The sequence below is a fragment of the Rhopalosiphum maidis genome, chromosome 1 (genome assembly GCF_003676215.2).
Source record: "Rhopalosiphum maidis isolate BTI-1 chromosome 1, ASM367621v3, whole genome shotgun sequence".
In the NCBI taxonomy this organism is placed as follows: domain Eukaryota; kingdom Metazoa; phylum Arthropoda; class Insecta; order Hemiptera; family Aphididae; genus Rhopalosiphum; species Rhopalosiphum maidis.
This window is the reverse complement of record NC_040877.1, coordinates 37,554,986-37,573,103: the sequence shown is the minus strand read 5'-3', so window position 1 is coordinate 37,573,103 and position 18,118 is coordinate 37,554,986. Positions and strand designations below refer to the sequence as shown.

Below are 18,118 nucleotides of genomic sequence, written 5' to 3'. Positions count from 1 at the left end.
TGTTTTAAGCTTTAAATATATATTTGTATCTATTGGCTATTATATATTTATATCTACAAAGGTGGAGTGCTATAAAATACGGGAATATGTATATATAGGTCCTAAAGCTACTGTTGCAATGCAAACGTACAGTACCTACGTCATGTAAATATATAATAGGTACTTATATTATATAAGCGCCCAATGCGCGAATTTGAAGGTTTCTCATAGGTAGGTAAACGCTATTAATTATGAAATAACTATATAATGTTTTAAAATATTAGGTATATTGTTTCGGTCTTTCGGGTATCCATTAATTCGAATTAACTTGATTTATACTATAATCATTCGCTTAAATATTTTAATACCATATAAAATTAAAAAACCGTCAATCACTGTGTTCTTGTCTTTAAGTTTGATATTTTATTATTTTGATTAATCCTTTCGCTATAACTTACACATGCATATAATAATTCAAATTAATTAGAACTATAACTCGTAGTATTGAATCGATGCAAATTAGAGTGCAAGTGTACATGTACAACCAAAACTATATTAGCGTAATACGCTTTTACTAAAACAGTTTAAGACCGTAGTTTGCTACATTTACATGCACAGTTGTCAAACTGATTTACGCCACATTTTCTTATCACAGTAGATAGAAGATAGGTATGACCTACGCATAATGGTTAATTCGATTGTAATAGTGTTTTTAGTTTATATTATATAGATAATATATGTATATTGTACATTTAAAAATTCCAAAAGTCAGATTTCGAATAATTGCATTATTGAAGAAAAAAGAGGCCAGTTATGAGTAATGAGTAGTTACCTATACTTAGTGAATCACCCTACACAGACAATAATTATAATAAAAAAGAAAATGTATATTTAATTTAGTATATAAGTATAAGTAGTATAACTATTGTAATATACCTTTACTGCAAATTCTGCAGGTTACGGCGCATATATAGATAGGTATACTACATATATACAAGTCCTATAGGTAGGGTAAGGGTATTGAAACAACTTAAACAAATCTGCGAAGTTAAATAGTATTAAATATTTATTATTTACTAGACAAATTTAAATATGAAATAATATCAGCTATAATTCATATTTTTCAAAATTATATTTACAGTTCAAAGTTCACCAATACAAATATAATATAATATACAAATATGAAATAAATAATAAATATCGATGTATATTGTATGCATAATGCATTATATTAAAAATAAATTACTTTAATAGCTATTATATCAAAAAACATATGCGAAATATATACTTGGTGATACTATAGGTTGACTTCCGCTCAGAATCATTTTTAGTAATACAATGATTGAATGATTGTATCATTGAATTTAAATTTCATACATCACCCTGCATAATATTGACACACTCATATATATAATATATGTACAGGATACAGCAGAGTGGTACCTATTTGTTTCGCTTTTTTTTTTTATTTTTTTTTTTTATGGGGCAGGAGGGGTAAGCCACTAAATTCTCTCCTCGATTTTCGCCTAGGTGTGTGATAAACACACACGAATAAATGTATACGTGTCCAGTGATGTTCAAACAATATTTATTTCGAAATTATTAGTAAATTGAAGCGGGTAAATAATTTATAATGTGTCTGTGGTAATGCAATACGGCCAATACGGCAATGTACCCCAAGACATCAGTGCATTCAAACAAAATGTCTACGAAATAAATTTGTATGCGCCATGTGATGCACATATTATGCGACACATACCGTCCACTCGTCCACATGGCTTAAAGTTTTGGCGCGACCAAATGGCACGATGCTAGTCGGGGTGCGTATATGACGGCGTACGCGCGGGATAGACTATATATAGTAACGGGTGTGCCCTTTCCGACCGACGATCCACCCCCGATGCCGCCACTACGATGGTATATTGCCGCGTGTGTGCACTATGTAATCAAACGTGAAATTTATCGGTCCTTATTATTTAAATTTTGCAATATATAATAAATAATGTAAACATTGATGGACGTGCGCGCGCTACACACACACGCACACATACACGCGCGCGCGCGCACATAAATACAAATTCATTCGATTTAAATATTTGTGTTAACAATAATTGTGTTTTATGCACAACAGCGTTAATTAAGATTATTGTCCGTAATAACACACGTCGTGTGCATAATATTATAATTTAATAATACGCACTGCCGTGTATAGGTAAACGTTGTGTTATTGTTGGACGTCGGCACCGACCTTGACACCGGTGCGCTTAGATTTTTTCTTCCATGACACCGGACAAAAGAGGAAAACGGCACTCTGCGCTCTGACTCATGTAAATTATTGATTCGTCTCGGTGGCGGCGTCGGCGGTGGAGGGTCGAGAACGGTCGTTGCAGATGGCAGGACGAAGTGGTGGTGTTGTTGGAGGAGGAACATCTATCGTCGGCGGCGGAGTAGGAAGAGGAGGAGAGTCCACCACCACCACCGCCGCCGCCGTCGACGTCGTCGTTCTTGTAATGTAACGTTGTACGAGTGTATCGTGTGTATGGTGAATCGTGAGTGCGTGCGTGCGCTACTTGATTTTTTCTCGTTTTTTTCTATGTCAGTGTATAGTTTCGCTTCTCCGCGTGCGTGTACGCCGTCCGTTTTTACTGCCGAACGTCGGAATTCTGTTTTTCACGTGTAACCTAAGGGTTGTCATATACCGCGACCCTTGGGAATTGTATTTTTTTTTTCATATTGGGTAGTTTGTTATTATAGTTTTTTTTTTTTTTTTTTTTTTTTTATATACATATTTTGTAAACATCGTCATTACCTATGAGTTTTTAATAAATACGGTGAACTCCGTCTTGCGTTATCCGTCGTAGTTTTTCCCCCCCGGCCCAAACACCTGCAGTGTTAAAAAAATGTCTTACAAGACGTCAACGTCGGTCGTGGTGGCCGTCGCCTTTGTCGCTCTGTTTGTCCCGTTCGTTTCCTGTTTCACAACGTCCGACGGTAAGTTAACGATTTCTTAACTCGGCTTTGTCGCCGTTTACGGCAGCTGTATTGTGTGTTTCATCTAACACCGTATTGCCTATTATTATTTTGATGGGTTCCATGATTTTTGTACGGCTATGCACTCGTCTGGCCGCCCCGAAATAGTCGTTGGTCAACAACGATCATTTGCGGTGGTAGATGAGTGCGTTACGGGCGTAGAAGTGCTTATATATATATAAGTGCTATTATATTTACCTACTTATATATATATATATATATATATATAGAGAGAGAGAGAGAGAGGGAGAGAGAAAAAGAGAAATATTTTAATAAAATAACAATAATAAAAAAAACGTGATTTACGTGCCGAAGCTTGGTCACGTAGGTGGGTGGTAGGCAGGTGGTGTCCTGCCGATTGGGAAAGAGATGCTCGACGGCCGGTTAGAGAGAGCGTAGGCTGTGAAACTGTGATGTGATGTTGATCGTAATTCGCCGTGACTGCGAGTCTCTATTTTGGTTTATTTTATCTCTAATGGCGGGCGTCATCTGCAAATATAGATTTGCATCTGTTAGATTTTTCAGTTTTTCTGACTCGTTTACCTACCCAATAATACATTATACAATTTAATAACAAATTGTCCGCTGTGGGGGTAACGTTGTTTCGTGTTCGTGCACATACCTATTTCATGTTATCACATAACTACCTATATGATACTTAACCGACCAAAGAACTCGGGCCTTGAGTGTTTGCCATTTGTTCAAACTGTCAATAATGGTGACTGTACAAAAAGATACCGACAATCGGACTTACCTACATATTTTTGTTTAAGTATTGATAAAGTTAATACTGTCATAAAAATCGGTATTATCAATTATTTTCTTCGCTGTTTTTTACTTCAGTAATACTATACCGAGACAGGTTATTTCTCTCGGTGATAAAAGTTTTAGAGTTCTTTAACAAATACATAATTACTATTGTTCTATGCAATTACTGAACTATCTTATCCTCTAACCAATTGCAATTGCACTCTATTTAAAGCGAGATTTAGGAATATCTTAAATTGTGCCACTTATATTAGTGATAAATTGATAACTGATAACCTATTATGAACTTATAGAATTTGTTTTGTTTGTTATCTGCCTTCCTATATAGGTAGTAAATTGAAAAACAAAATATTTAGGCATTTAATTATTGTTTATTAATTAAATACTAATATAAATAATTAATAATTTTATCATAAAAAGTCATTAATTTAGTACTTATAATTAGGAGATAGCTGAGAGGTAGGGCATCAATACAGTTAGGTAATAAATGATCTAAACTTATTATATTATAAGGACAAAAATAACAGTTTATTTTATTTGGTTTTATAGTATTTTTATTAATAGAATAATTTAACACGACCATTTTTCCCTATTTAATATTTTAAATACTAAAAACCACTCGAGTAATTATGAATTATTCAAAATTCAACTGAATTATTCCTGTTTTAGATACAAAAAAATATATGTATATATATTTATGTTATGCAATAGTTCTTATAAACTAATTTTTATTTTTATTCTTCTTTAAAAAACAAGTTATTTTACAAGTTAATTTATAAAATTTAAGGAGCTAACTTCACTGAAATTCATATAAAAATCATATATTTACTTCAAACAAAAAAATTTGGTACCGATTTTACAATTAATTAACAAAATGTTATTTATGTAGTTATAAACATAAACTCTATTTGCTTAAGCATTTATCACATGACCTTGAATTAAAATTTTCATCAGTATTTAAGAATATAGCAAATTAATAAAATTTGACTTATCTTATGTTGAAATTTATTTAAAAACTTTATGTGATATTTTTATAATTAGGTAATCAGTCAAATTCTTTACTAGAATTATAATTATTTAAATATGAGACATAACTCATTAGTTGTATTATCTATCTAAAATAAATACTGTCTATTACAATTTACAATATGTTACCTTTTGTCCTATTTTACAAAATATTAAAAAAAAAAAGGCAGGTACCTTATACTACCTATTATTCATCTAAAAAGTTAGGTTGGTATAAGATTTATACTTGTGTTAGTATTGGAAATTCATTACTTTTAGTTAGGTATATTTTACTCGGTATTTTGTTATTGTATATAATATAGTATAGCCACCTAATTTAGGTATATTTCATATTTATGTATTATCAATTAGGTTTAAAAATAATTAGCTTCCAGAATATCTAACAATTAAAAATATGCATTGTTATCAAGACTGTTAAAGAAAAAATCAAAATTATTATGACAAAAGTTTATAAGGATAATAAAATCTTAACCAGGTTGTATATCTATATATTATATATTGATATGTCACGTAGAATAATGTATCTACTCTGTTTGATAAAATAAAATTCTTTATCAAATATTTGAAATTATTCCCTTCAATTAGATATTTAAAAAATAATTTTATTATTTATATACACAATTTTAAGTTAATTTTTAGATTATGATAAATACCATTAGTAAAATTGTAAAATTATGAGTTGAATGTTGGGCTCAATAGGTATATTATATTCTATTTCTATGCTACTTAATTTATTTTAATATTATTCAGTTAAAACATTTTGCTATTGAAATACAGTTAAATGTTAGATTAAAAGGTATTCTTTTTTTTTTTTACTCAAACAATTTAGAATAAATATATATTTGATAAAAAAAAATATATATATACTTAAAGTATGTAGGTACTCAATAATTCAATATACCTACTAATTGACTATTGGTGAAAAACAAATACACTAATAAACAAATAAATTAGTTGTCAGTTTAAATAATATTTGTTTAAAAAACAATGTACCACTCAATGTCAAAAACTTTTTGTTAAATTTTTTTTCGTTGGATAGTAAAACTTTTTTTTAAAATATATTCTTTTAATAAATCATTTATGTTGAAATATTTAATAATAACATTATGTTATTGAATAATAAAACAATCTGTTCATAAAATCATTTTAAAGTGATACTTTTTTTAAAATATTTCATTCTTTAACTATAATGAATTATTTAGATTTTGAGACTTGAGAGTAGTACCTAATATTCTAATGCTTTGTAATATTAATTAGGTATAAGCACTTAATACTTAAAACTAATTGTATTGTTTAAAGATAGCTTTTCTTAAAATTAAAATAACTTTTAAAAGAAATGAGTAGTAGGGTCCTCCCTTAAGATCGTACAAATTTAATTAAAATTATTTTTCTTTGATTTTTAAATGAAAAATGTTATTAAAAATAAGTACATTTAATGAATAAATATAAAAAACTTCATTATGTATACTTACTCACACTGTTGATTTTACTTATTCTTTTAAAAATAATAGGTGATCGATTACTTACCTATTTTTAATAAACTATAATATTATATTATTAATTGGGATAATACATTTCAAGCAAGGTATTAAGTATTCAGTTAGGCATGTTAATTGTTAATCACAATACCTACAGGTATGATATATTTATCTAATAGTTAATTAACTTCAAACATAAACATTTTAAACGTAAACGTGAAAGAAAGAATAACTATTCAATATTATTTAATAATAAGATATACCTAATCAGAATTGTTTTTCATAGTAAAAAATAACATGGAAAATAACTTTTTTGATTTTCAGAAATCTTACCTAAATTGGTGATTGATGATAAACTTAGCGGATATCATGGCTTAGTAAAAGAAAATGAAACATTAGTTGAAGTTGTTCCAGAAATTTATGCTATTGGTGATGTTTGTAATTTTAACATAGTTAATAAACATCACGGAGAAGCACCTTTTGAAGTGAGTAAAACTATTCTAGAAATTGTTTAAATTACATATTAGTTACTTACATTTACTATTTAATTAAATATTATTTGAAAATTTCCTAAGAATTTTTTAATTATTTTGTTTTTTATTTATACATTTTAATTGTTTATATTATTATGTTGTACTGTTATATTTAATTAGTTTTAACTCTAGTTTAAAAATATTATACTTTAGGTCAGTGTTTCTCAACCTTTGTATTATGGTAACACGCTATTAAAATATTTCATATTTTGTGAAATAAGAATAATACCTATTAATTTTTGTAAATATAGTGTCAACAAGGTTCGTACAGTTTGTGTCATTTAATATTAGTACTCCTGCGACACGTTTGGACTTACCCGGCGACACACTGGTTGAGAAACACTACTTTAGGTAGTTAAATAATCTAATAATATTGTAGGAACTTATTTATAAATATTTGAAGATTTTAATAATAATTAACAAGTATACTTGTTTAACAAAAATAAGTAAGTTAAATCAGAATAAAAACTTTAAAATATTTACCTTATAAAAAATAAAAATAAATATTCATAAATAAATTAATATTTCAATTTTAAACAATTAAAATTAATTTTTAGATTATTCTTCGTCCAAATGGTTATGCTGAACTTCGAGCTCGTAAAACTTTAAATTGTGAGAAACGTAAAACATATAAATTTGAAATTGCTGCAGTTTCATGTTCTGGTCTGATATCTGATAAGTGAGTATTGAGTATTTTTAATTTAATTATTAATATTAATTTGTTTTTTAAATTTTATAGTGTTACTGTGCATATAACTGTGGTTGACATCAATGAATATGCTCCACTATTCTTAGATGCATCTTATGTCAAAGATGTTGATGAAGGTCAGTTGTATGAAGAGATTTTACGAGTAGAAGCCACAGACCGTGATTGTACTCCACGTTTTGGTGACATATGCAAATATGACATACTTAATGATGATCAACCTTTCACTATTAACAATGAAGGTATATTTGTATATTTGTTATTATTTTTTTTTTTTTTATATATAAAATATTCATAAAAAATATGTAATTTTTAAAATAGATGCGTTTAAATTGCTTATGTGGTTAATTTTTTAGGGAGTATCAGAAATACTGAACCATTAGACTATGACCATAGTCATAATTACATATTGTCAGTTGTTGCTTATGACTGTGGCATGAAGCAGTCTGCTCCTGTTATGGTCACTATTAAGGTGAATCGAATTTGCAAACTGGGTTGGAAAAGTGTGTATATCAAATCAATCAATAATAAACTATATTTTTAGTATACATTTACTAATTATATATATTATTATTATTTTTTTAGGTATCCCAGAAGAAATTGATTATTACCCTACTTCAGGTCGTAAAGATTTATTTCCTAATGCACAGCTAAGACTATGTGATGATCCATGCCATGTGAAAAATGTTAATGCTAAGCTGACTCTAGCAACATCACATATCGGCAAAGGATGTGATCGTGATACATATTCTGTCCAAAGCCAAAGAAAATTATGTGGTAAGTAACTACTTCAAATATATATATATTTATAAATGAGAAATATTAGTTATAATATTTTTACCACTATTGTTTATTAACTTTCAATTTAGATAATATGTAATCCTTTATTTTCAATTTAATTATGTAAAGGAAAATAGTGTTCAAGAAATTAAGTTATGTAAATATTGAACATTTTTTTTTTATTTATATGTATTTAATATAAAAACATTAGATGAGGAATGAAATAACAAAGTATATCTTTAATCATTTTGGTATATCCAGGTATACCATTTTACTTGTATAAACTAAAAATGCTTTTAAATTTAAAAAAATCTATTTTTCAGTTTCAAATATTAATTAAACATCATTTTTTTAAATCTTAATTTGTTTCAGATTATGAAATCATAAATAAACTACTATTTAAAATAAAATAAATTTGATATGTATCCCTGAGGCTTCATTTCAGATTTAAAATAAGGTTGTCAAATTTTTTATTAGGACACATTTTTTCACAACCAGGCAACAGTTATAATAATGAAAATTAAAATGTAGCCACGCAGGGATTATTTCAGACTAGGGATGAAAAATAAATTTTCAAAATGCCTATAGCAATAAAAATTAGAACCTTATGCTTTCACTTATTAACTTCTGCCTCTTTTAGATTATAAAAGTAATCAGCTAGCTACTTTATTGGTTTTAATTATGCTGTTATACAATCTAGATACTATCATCTATATACCTAGTTCAAATATTTAATCATGGCACCTTAATTAAAAATAACCAATACCATAAATTAAAATTAAATCTTTAATTACACAAATAAAAGAGTAATCAATAAAATGTAACATAAAAGAAAATAATTTTGGTTGATTGCATTTATTTGAAAAATTTTAATGATTTACTCATATCTTTTATCACAAAAACTGTCAAGCACCCAATTGCTTAAGATAAAATAAAGTATTTCAAATTCATATTTTACTCACTAACTGTAGGCAATAGTATTTTTGTTTTTTTTTTTAGCAAATATATCATTTATACTATAACAAGTAGACGTGGTTTCGAGAAATAAGTTGTTTTTCTTGTCTTTTAAATGTGCTGCCCCATCCTTTATTTTACTTCTCATATTAATATTAATGTGATTCATAATAAGTTAAAGTGATAACACCATAAAAGGTATATATATATATGTATAAATATTATAGAAGTAAATAAGATGGTGATATAAATATTTTTAAATTTTAATCCATGGTTACACTATTTCAACTTTTTATTGCATTATTTTTATATTATATTAATTAATTAAATTTAACTGATTCATCGACGTTAGCATAAAATTGAGGCACGCCTGGTGCGTGAAAAAATAAGGTCATCAATATATACCATGTGGTACCCCAAAATGACACTGCTGGGTTATATTAATAAATATAAGGTTAAAATTATACATACTAAAATTTATTAGAATTATGTAATACATATTTTTAAATCCTTATCAAGGGATTGTTTCATGAAATTGTCTTGATCAATCTATATTATATGTATTTATTATTTATACATAATATGTTAAATACTTACAATTGTTAAACATATTTATAAAACTTTTGGATCATTTAAATAATAAAACTCTGGGTCATTTAAAAAAAAAAAAAAATTTCCAAAGAATTCCAGATAAGTTAAAGTGTACCAAATACAGTGTTAAGTAGAATCACCTAATTTTCCAATATTAATATACAATTTACAATGCTGACTAGGATTTACATTATTAACTAGCCAACTATGTGTATGCTTTTGATTGATGACTAGTAAATAATAATGAGAATTAAATAACGAAATACATTTTTTGTTTTACATTTGTGATCTTGTATAGGAGCAAGTGAAGAAAGTGTAGAACTTTTACCCGCTAACCATGTACCTTTATCTGCTGGAAATGCAATTAAACATGACGAAGGTCGTGAATCTGATCAGATGTATGAGTTTGATGGTAGTAGTACTGCTGTTGCTATACCCAATGATGTTCTTGATCATGGACTTTCATCGGCATTCACTATTTCAACATGGATGAAACATAAGCCGATGCCACACCAAGATAAGCATGTTAAAGAACACATTTTATGTTCTGCTGATGACCATAGTATGTTATTTTTGATTTTAATATAGTTTAATCCGTACTGCAATATTTTGTTTTATTTTTTTTTCATTTTTCTAATTAGAAATGAATCGTCATCATTATGCTTGGTTTGTACGTAATTGTCGTCTTATATTACTTTTGAGACGTGATTTTTCGCAAGGAGATCTGAACATTTTTAGGCCAGCTGAATGGAGATGGAAAATTCCACAGGTTAATATTAATAATATAAATAATTACTAATTAGTAATATAAGTGTGAAAAAAGGGTAATTATTGCTATCTTATATTTTTAGGTATGTGACAATGAATGGCATCACTATGCTGTTTCAGTACAATTCCCCAATGTTCAGTTATACATTGATGGAGTTCTTTTTAAAACTGAAAACAAAAACCCTGAAGTTATTGATGATTGGCCTTTGCACCCAACAAAGGGTATTAATACTACTTTGACTGTTGGAGCTTGTTGGCAAGGTATAAAATAATTGTCTTGTATTAGTATTAAACACTAATAATATTGAAATTATAAATTATAATTAATTAATTAATAACAAAATTGTATTATATTGTTTAAGGTTCAGAAAATAAAATGAAACATCATCTTCGAGGATATTTAGCGGGCTTATCAGTGCTTTTGCATCAACTAGAGAAACCTGAAGTACTTGCATGTTTACATAAATGTAAAGAAAGTCTTGAAGTTCCTGCAATGGAGTTGTTGGAACCTGGAATGGAACTACTAACTAACAGTGGTAAGTCCCATTAATTACACCCTTGTATATAAGTAAATCAATACAAAATTATTTAATATTATGTTCTTGTACACATTTTTTAGAGTTAACTGAATTATCAATTGAGGGTGATAACAAAACCAATTTGGAAGTCTTGGTAAGGAAAATTGGTTATTCTAACAGTCGTGACTATCCAACTCCTGGTAGACGTAATCTTCACTTAACTACATCTCTTATGTGAGTTAAAATTTATTTTATTATTTGTTTTATTATTTTGTATTAATTTATAATTTTACAATTATTTTAATAAAGTTGTGATGGTGGTCGTGAAGTGAAGATGCCTCCTGCTGAAAGTTATATAATGGTCCACCGACCTCAACAACCTAATATTATCATTAACGGTACTAATACAGTACCTAGGGAATACCATGAATTTAGACAGGGTGTACAAGTTTTCCCTGATCTTGCCATTAGTATTGAGCCGGAAAGTTATGATTATGAATCTAAAAACCGTAAGTACTGACTTTATGTTTTATTTTTGAAATTACTTTTAATGTTGTACTTTTGTTTTATAGCTGAATTGACAAATGTATTAGAGCGTCGCATTGATTCCTGTATAATTTCTGTTTATCCTTCACTGAATCCTGATCATGAGACATTAACCATCCCTGCTGATATGTTGGCTAAATTCGGAATTTCGGCTAAAGTTTCGAAGGACGGTGTAGCTTTCAATAATGCTGATATTGTATTCCATTATCAAGAAGCTCTACGTGATGTCCATTACACTAACTTCAAGCCTGCATACTACCTAAATCGTCAATTCAAATTGGTGTGCTCGGAAATGAATGGAAGGTTTTTGAGCAATGAATATATACAAACTGTGAGTTAATTTGTTAAAACATTTATGGTTCACATAGTATTTATTATTGCAATAACTAAATTATATTTAAAATTATTTTCAGTTGACTGTAGTCCATCCAAAATCTCCAACCATTGCTTACACTACTACTACAACACTTCCAACAACTGCTCTGCCTGCTGCTTTATTAGTAGAAGAAAATGATGCCGAACCAAAACCAGCTCATGCTCAAATAGTTCAACATTCTGTAGAATCAAAACAAGCACAAACCATTTTTGGAAATTACTTGGACGGATCTATTGATGAACGTGCACAAGCTATTGTCAATGGCGGTGGACATGCTGTTACAATTATCATAGTAGTGTGTGTTGGATTTTTAGTTTTAATGATTACGTTAGGTATTGTGCGTATTAAGGCCGCCCACCAAAAAGCATCTCAGGATGAAGTCCAGGACACAGAAATGGCTTGGGACGACTCAGCTCTTAACATTACCATAAATCCTATGGAGGTAAATTTCAACTATTTCTATCTAATGTCTTGATAACATTGATACCATTTTCTATTTTCTATTATTTTTAGCAATTGGAATGTGATGGCAGTGGATCAGCAGGTGGTGCGTTATCAGCTGGCAAACATAGGCATGCTGAAAATGATGATGATTCTTCTGATGACAATATGAGTTATGATTATGACGATAGCTCAGATGATGGTGGTGGCAATGAAGAAGATGATGGTCTACACAGAGGCTGTGCACCTCGTTTAGAATGGGATCATTCTACTATGTCTATCTAGGTCGTGTTTTACTATCAAAAATCATGCACACTAATTCAACTTGCAGCACCTGACCTTTTATAGGTTACATGGTGATTCTATTTTTTAATACTAAACAAAAATCACTCTTTTTTTGCATATCTTTCGAAAACGCTTGACTAACGCGCTTTAGAATATTTGAAATTCGTTTTTTAGACATACAAGTTTTAAATAAATTAAAGAGTGGGGCGTTGTTGGGAGTCAATCAGACTTAACTTATTTTGCTGTCCTTAAGTTCAAATAACTTACACTATTATTTGTTTGCACTGATATCAATTTATATATTATGATATACATGATTAAAATAATATGTAACCTTATAATTTTGACACTGTTCGCGCAACTATCTATTTATTCTTATGATTTTTTTTTATTAATTTTAACTTATTTTCTAATTTTTTTTCAGACATATCCTAAATTGTATTATTATTTTAACTAGCATTATCCCCACTCTTTCTTTAATTTAGTGTTCATACATAAAATGTATACATATATATATATATAGAACAATTTTTTAAAAAAAAATGGAGAAGACTGTAAATAATGTAAAAAGAAAAGAAAAAAAATTAAAAGGCTAATATTTGCATTTTTATGTGCCATTCGATCAATCAATATTATATGTTTAGTTTTATAGTTTTGAAAGCTTTACAAATCACAACCATTAACAATAATGTTCTCCTCTTTACTCCATAATTCATTCCAACGCACTTGCTTGTCGTCTTCTCAACACCTGAGCAGCCAACTTCTTGCCTATGTTCGTGTTTCCATTTATAAATTTGATACCGTCCAAATAGGTTTCCTTGTGAATTTTTATTTTTTAAAAAACTGTGTTTTTCAGTTTAGTATTATTGGTTGTGCAATAAAGTACTTAAATATATTATAATAATAACAACAACTTAAATGATGAAACTATTGTGCACCTTGTTACTTTGTCAGTGATATTTTTTTTTTGTATCATCATATTATGTGACACAAATATAAACTTGGTGAATATTTATAAATTTTCTTACTACGGATAAATATCATCTAATCTTATACTAGTTAAAAAAGTGAATAAATTAATACATATTATATTATGATTTATATTGTTACATAATATATACATTTTATGTTTATTCTAATTTTTATTCAAAATAATAACCAATAAATTAATAACTACGAAATACATAATGAAAATAAATTATCATTACCTTTAAATACATATTTAAAATCTAAAGATTATAATAAATGAATTAAAAGTATATAAGATTATTTTTATGTAAATTTAGAGTAAATTGTAAGATTATACACATACATTTTAAAAGTATTAATTATAACATCTTGCTTTGGTATATCATAAGTATATATTAACTAATTAGGGTGTAGGTAGTGATTGGTGGTATTATAATAGTTATTATCTTTAATGATTTTATTTTATAGTAAATGTATTATTATTTTTATCCTTTATAACTAATGATTATTAGTACAGTTATAATTTAAATTGATTTCTTCCTAATCAAAGAAAATACAAATCGATGTGCAATAATTTGTTAAACATATTTTCAGTATTGTGTGTATTTTTTAGATATGCAATGTAACATTTTTTTTCTGCTAATATAAATAAAACACCTACACCTGTTATGATATCTGTGTTAATTTATTTTTTTACCTGCCAAGTGCCATTACTCTACTGCAGTGGTTGGCAACTGGCAGCCCGCGCCACTAAGGTTTACGTCTTGCTTTCAGTATGATTTTTTCATAATAAATAATTTAGAATATAAAATTTATATTTTTGTCTGGCCTGAAAATTCTTTTTAATTTGTTAATGCAGTCCGAGAGTGCAAGAAGGTTGCCAACCACTGCTCTACTGACCACTTTCATAATGATTTACTGATGCAGATATAATAGAAATCTAAAATGGTAGTGGTCAAGAGGCTATATTTTTTTCTGAAAAAATACAATTCAATTATAAATTATAAATTTAAAACATAATAGATTATAAAAACATAGATAACAATATTTGCAATTTTATTTACATTTTAAATATATGAATTTTAAAACTTATGAATTATTTATTTTATAAATAAATAAATAATATATGAAATTGTCAAGGAAGGAGTTCAGGAGTTTTACCTAATGTATAGTGATACCTGATAATCGAATATACGGTTTCTTGGATATTACTTTTTAGTTTTTACAGAAATATCAAAATGTCAAAAACACAATATAATAAGTACCATTTTTTTTAAAGACTTCAAGTAGGTAAAATTTTTGATATTTAAATGAAAATTAACAATTTTATTATGTTGTTATTCGTGTACCTAATATTAATTGTGGGAAGTTGAAACTTTTTAGTATTATGTTTATTATTATTTATTATTTATTTTGTGTAATGAAATATCCAAAATATTAAACAGTATAATATGTGTGATTTTTTTTGTAGAATTCAGTTCACCCTACTTACATATAGTTCAATAAGTAAATTTTAAAATATTAGTAGAAAAGAGGTTGACGTCGCAGTCTCGTCCGTGTATGATGCAGTGATTTATGATTGAATTAAAACTGCAACATAATAACTAATATAATCTACTTATTCTACGTTGGTATACGTTCGAAAACTATTATAGGTACCGCTACAATAGATTCTTCCCCGGTTAAACTATACGATGAAATCCATCTATTAATGTATTTCACCTTAAGATGAGTGAAAAACGATACACTTGATAGTTAATATTATGTCTAAGAATTACATTTTCAGATTTCGCGGTAAAGAAAGATTAAAAACTATACTCTATGATTTATCTGTTAAATTTTTTTTAAGTCTAAAACTGTAAAATGTTATGACAAAAAAAAACAATCATAAACTTTATTAAGAAACTATTATTTAGATCATTATAGTTGGGTTAATATTAAATTATAAATATTGCAAAATATTAGTAAAATAAGGCTCTGGGTTGGATCTATCTCATCACCTTTTAATTATGCTCTTGCTATGAAATGTTATCAAATATTAAACTGTGTATTAATCTAAATAATCTATTATCTATTCTTACGGATTGTAGGAAAAAAAAGACAAGAAAAAAATCGTCAAATTAAAATAAATAAATATATAAAAAAATGAAATTAAAATATTCAAATATTTAATTTTTTATGTTTTATTTTAAAATAGCTTTTTTTTTATTAAATAATGTAAAATTGACCTTTATAGATTTACACACACATGTATATATATTATACTATATAAGTAAAGTGAGAGTGTCCGGTATTTAGTAACATACAGTGGTTTTTACGAAGTAAAGTATTATTTAATATTATATGTATGTTTTGTTTTTGGCAAAATAACATCAACCTATACCTGCCACGTATAAAGTGTAAATGTGTAATCAATAGAAAAATAAATTACCTACAATGTAGGTCCTACATACAGTATTATAAATTAAATTATAAAAATATCTTCAGAAATATAGATTGATAAACTGTTTCGGTTTTAGAATCGTTTTTTATGCGCAAGTATAAAAATATAATGTATACCATGCATTTGTATATGGTATTACTTACCATTGAATTCTCAATTTTAACACATACATTAGGTAATCATTAATGAATAATAATGGTGTACACTTGATACCTATATTTTTGTATACGGTATAACTGTACAAGTACCTACCTACATCATAGTGATTTCCTAGCTTTTTCTATTTAACTTGTAACGTATTCATAGGCGTGCGCACGAGGCGAGCCGGACGAGCCCCGGCTCGACTGGAATCTTTTTAGGGGCATAGTAAAATTTAAATTTTGTGTATATTATATTTGACTTTATCATTATATTCGTGGAGATCATGAAAATTGTATTTGTCGTAATAGTGAAATAAAAATAAAATAAAAATATTTGTGTACAACCACATAATTTTTATTGATTTATTCATCTGACTAAAACATTGTGCATTAAATGTAAAAATATGTACCTAGTATATTTTTAACTTAAATAATATACAAGTACTTATGCCTAGCACATTAATGTCGTATGCACATTGCACATACAACTTGATTCTATTTGCATAGGTATATAAATGTACACAATTTTAAATTTACAATTATTACAATTATGTTGTAATATATTATATTACAGTATATTAATGTGTCAAAAAAAATTAGGGGCACTGTTCAAGTGTTGGGGCATTAATTCTTCTAGGCTGGACCGTAAATTAAAGTCTGCGCACGCCTATGAACGTGTTGCACAGGGGAAAAATAAAATATTTGCCATACAGGAAACTGGTAGGTAATAGGAAAGTTTATAGTGTAGCCGTGTACCTGTAGGTAGGTACTTAAAATAGTAAAGTTCATTATTTGTTATTTGTGTAGCGTACTAAGTTTAAGTACATATTATTTATTATTGTGTTGTTACGCTAATAAAAATAACTGAAATTCTAAAGATGAACGTTGAACCGTTTCACAAAGAATAATAATATGTGTTATATGTTTCAGAGTAACAGCGGAAAAAAATGAGTTACAAAATAAGCTTAACACTACTGCCTACGCAGAATTACTGTCGTAAATATTTTCCAATCGGCAATCAGTTATCGTTTTCGCGTCTCTAAAGTGGAAATTTCCTTTCGTCAGTTAATATATTCACATGCTATATGTATGATAATTATAAGGAATAATGATATAATACAATAGAATTATTGTATTCATGAGAAATAAACTAAAATGTATAGTACTGATTCAAACGTTTAATAATTACTATAAATCAAAAACTCTGCCTGTCACCATCATTAAATTAAAATAATATATAGGTATGTATTTAGGTAATCTTGCACAATTTTACGAGAAAAAGAAACAGAATACATTAAAATATAATATAATTTAATACGTATAAAACTAAGTATGTATATTCTAAACATGTTTTCGTATACACAGAAGAAATTAAAAAGCAATTTTGTTGAATATTTCCCCATTTCATAGCTTTGTTAATAATGTATAAACTAATATAATAAGGCAATAACATAGATTACACTATGGATTATTCAAATATTTCAAATTTTTGACAGTTCGTCGAATTAAGGGTTTTTATTGTTTATAAGCAAACATTCTACATTTGTCTTGAAGAAATTATAATATTATTTATTATTTTCAATTTCTCGTGCTTGGAATGTTGTGTACTATTGCGATTGCGATGACTATAATATTTAAAATAACCTTTTTAAGGCCTGTTTTGATTTTGAGCAAGTTAATTGGATTGATTAATATAACCTACACTATGGAACAATCTGGATTTTTAGTTAAAAACACACACACAACATTCTATGCGTATCTAGAATTTGTTCGCATATTTGTGTTAT

The 18,118-nt window shown here is 27.7% G+C and overlaps 1 protein-coding gene across 1 annotated transcript; it reads left to right on the top strand.

The window, feature by feature from the left end:
• The first annotated feature begins 2,879 nt into the window (after nucleotides 1–2,879).
• LOC113560842 (calsyntenin-1) lies at nucleotides 2,880–13,354 on the top strand. Its single transcript, XM_026966945.1, has 15 exons — nucleotides 2,880–2,970; nucleotides 6,606–6,766; nucleotides 7,372–7,493; nucleotides 7,554–7,762; nucleotides 7,877–8,023; nucleotides 8,106–8,297; nucleotides 10,144–10,407; nucleotides 10,487–10,614; nucleotides 10,697–10,874; nucleotides 10,976–11,149; nucleotides 11,233–11,365; nucleotides 11,441–11,640; nucleotides 11,704–12,008; nucleotides 12,091–12,495; nucleotides 12,567–13,354. Exons 1-15 carry the CDS (start codon nucleotides 2,880–2,882, stop codon nucleotides 12,777–12,779), a joined length of 2,922 nt encoding a protein of 973 aa, XP_026822746.1. The 3' UTR covers nucleotides 12,780–13,354.
• The last annotated feature ends 4,764 nt before the right edge of the window (nucleotides 13,355–18,118 follow it).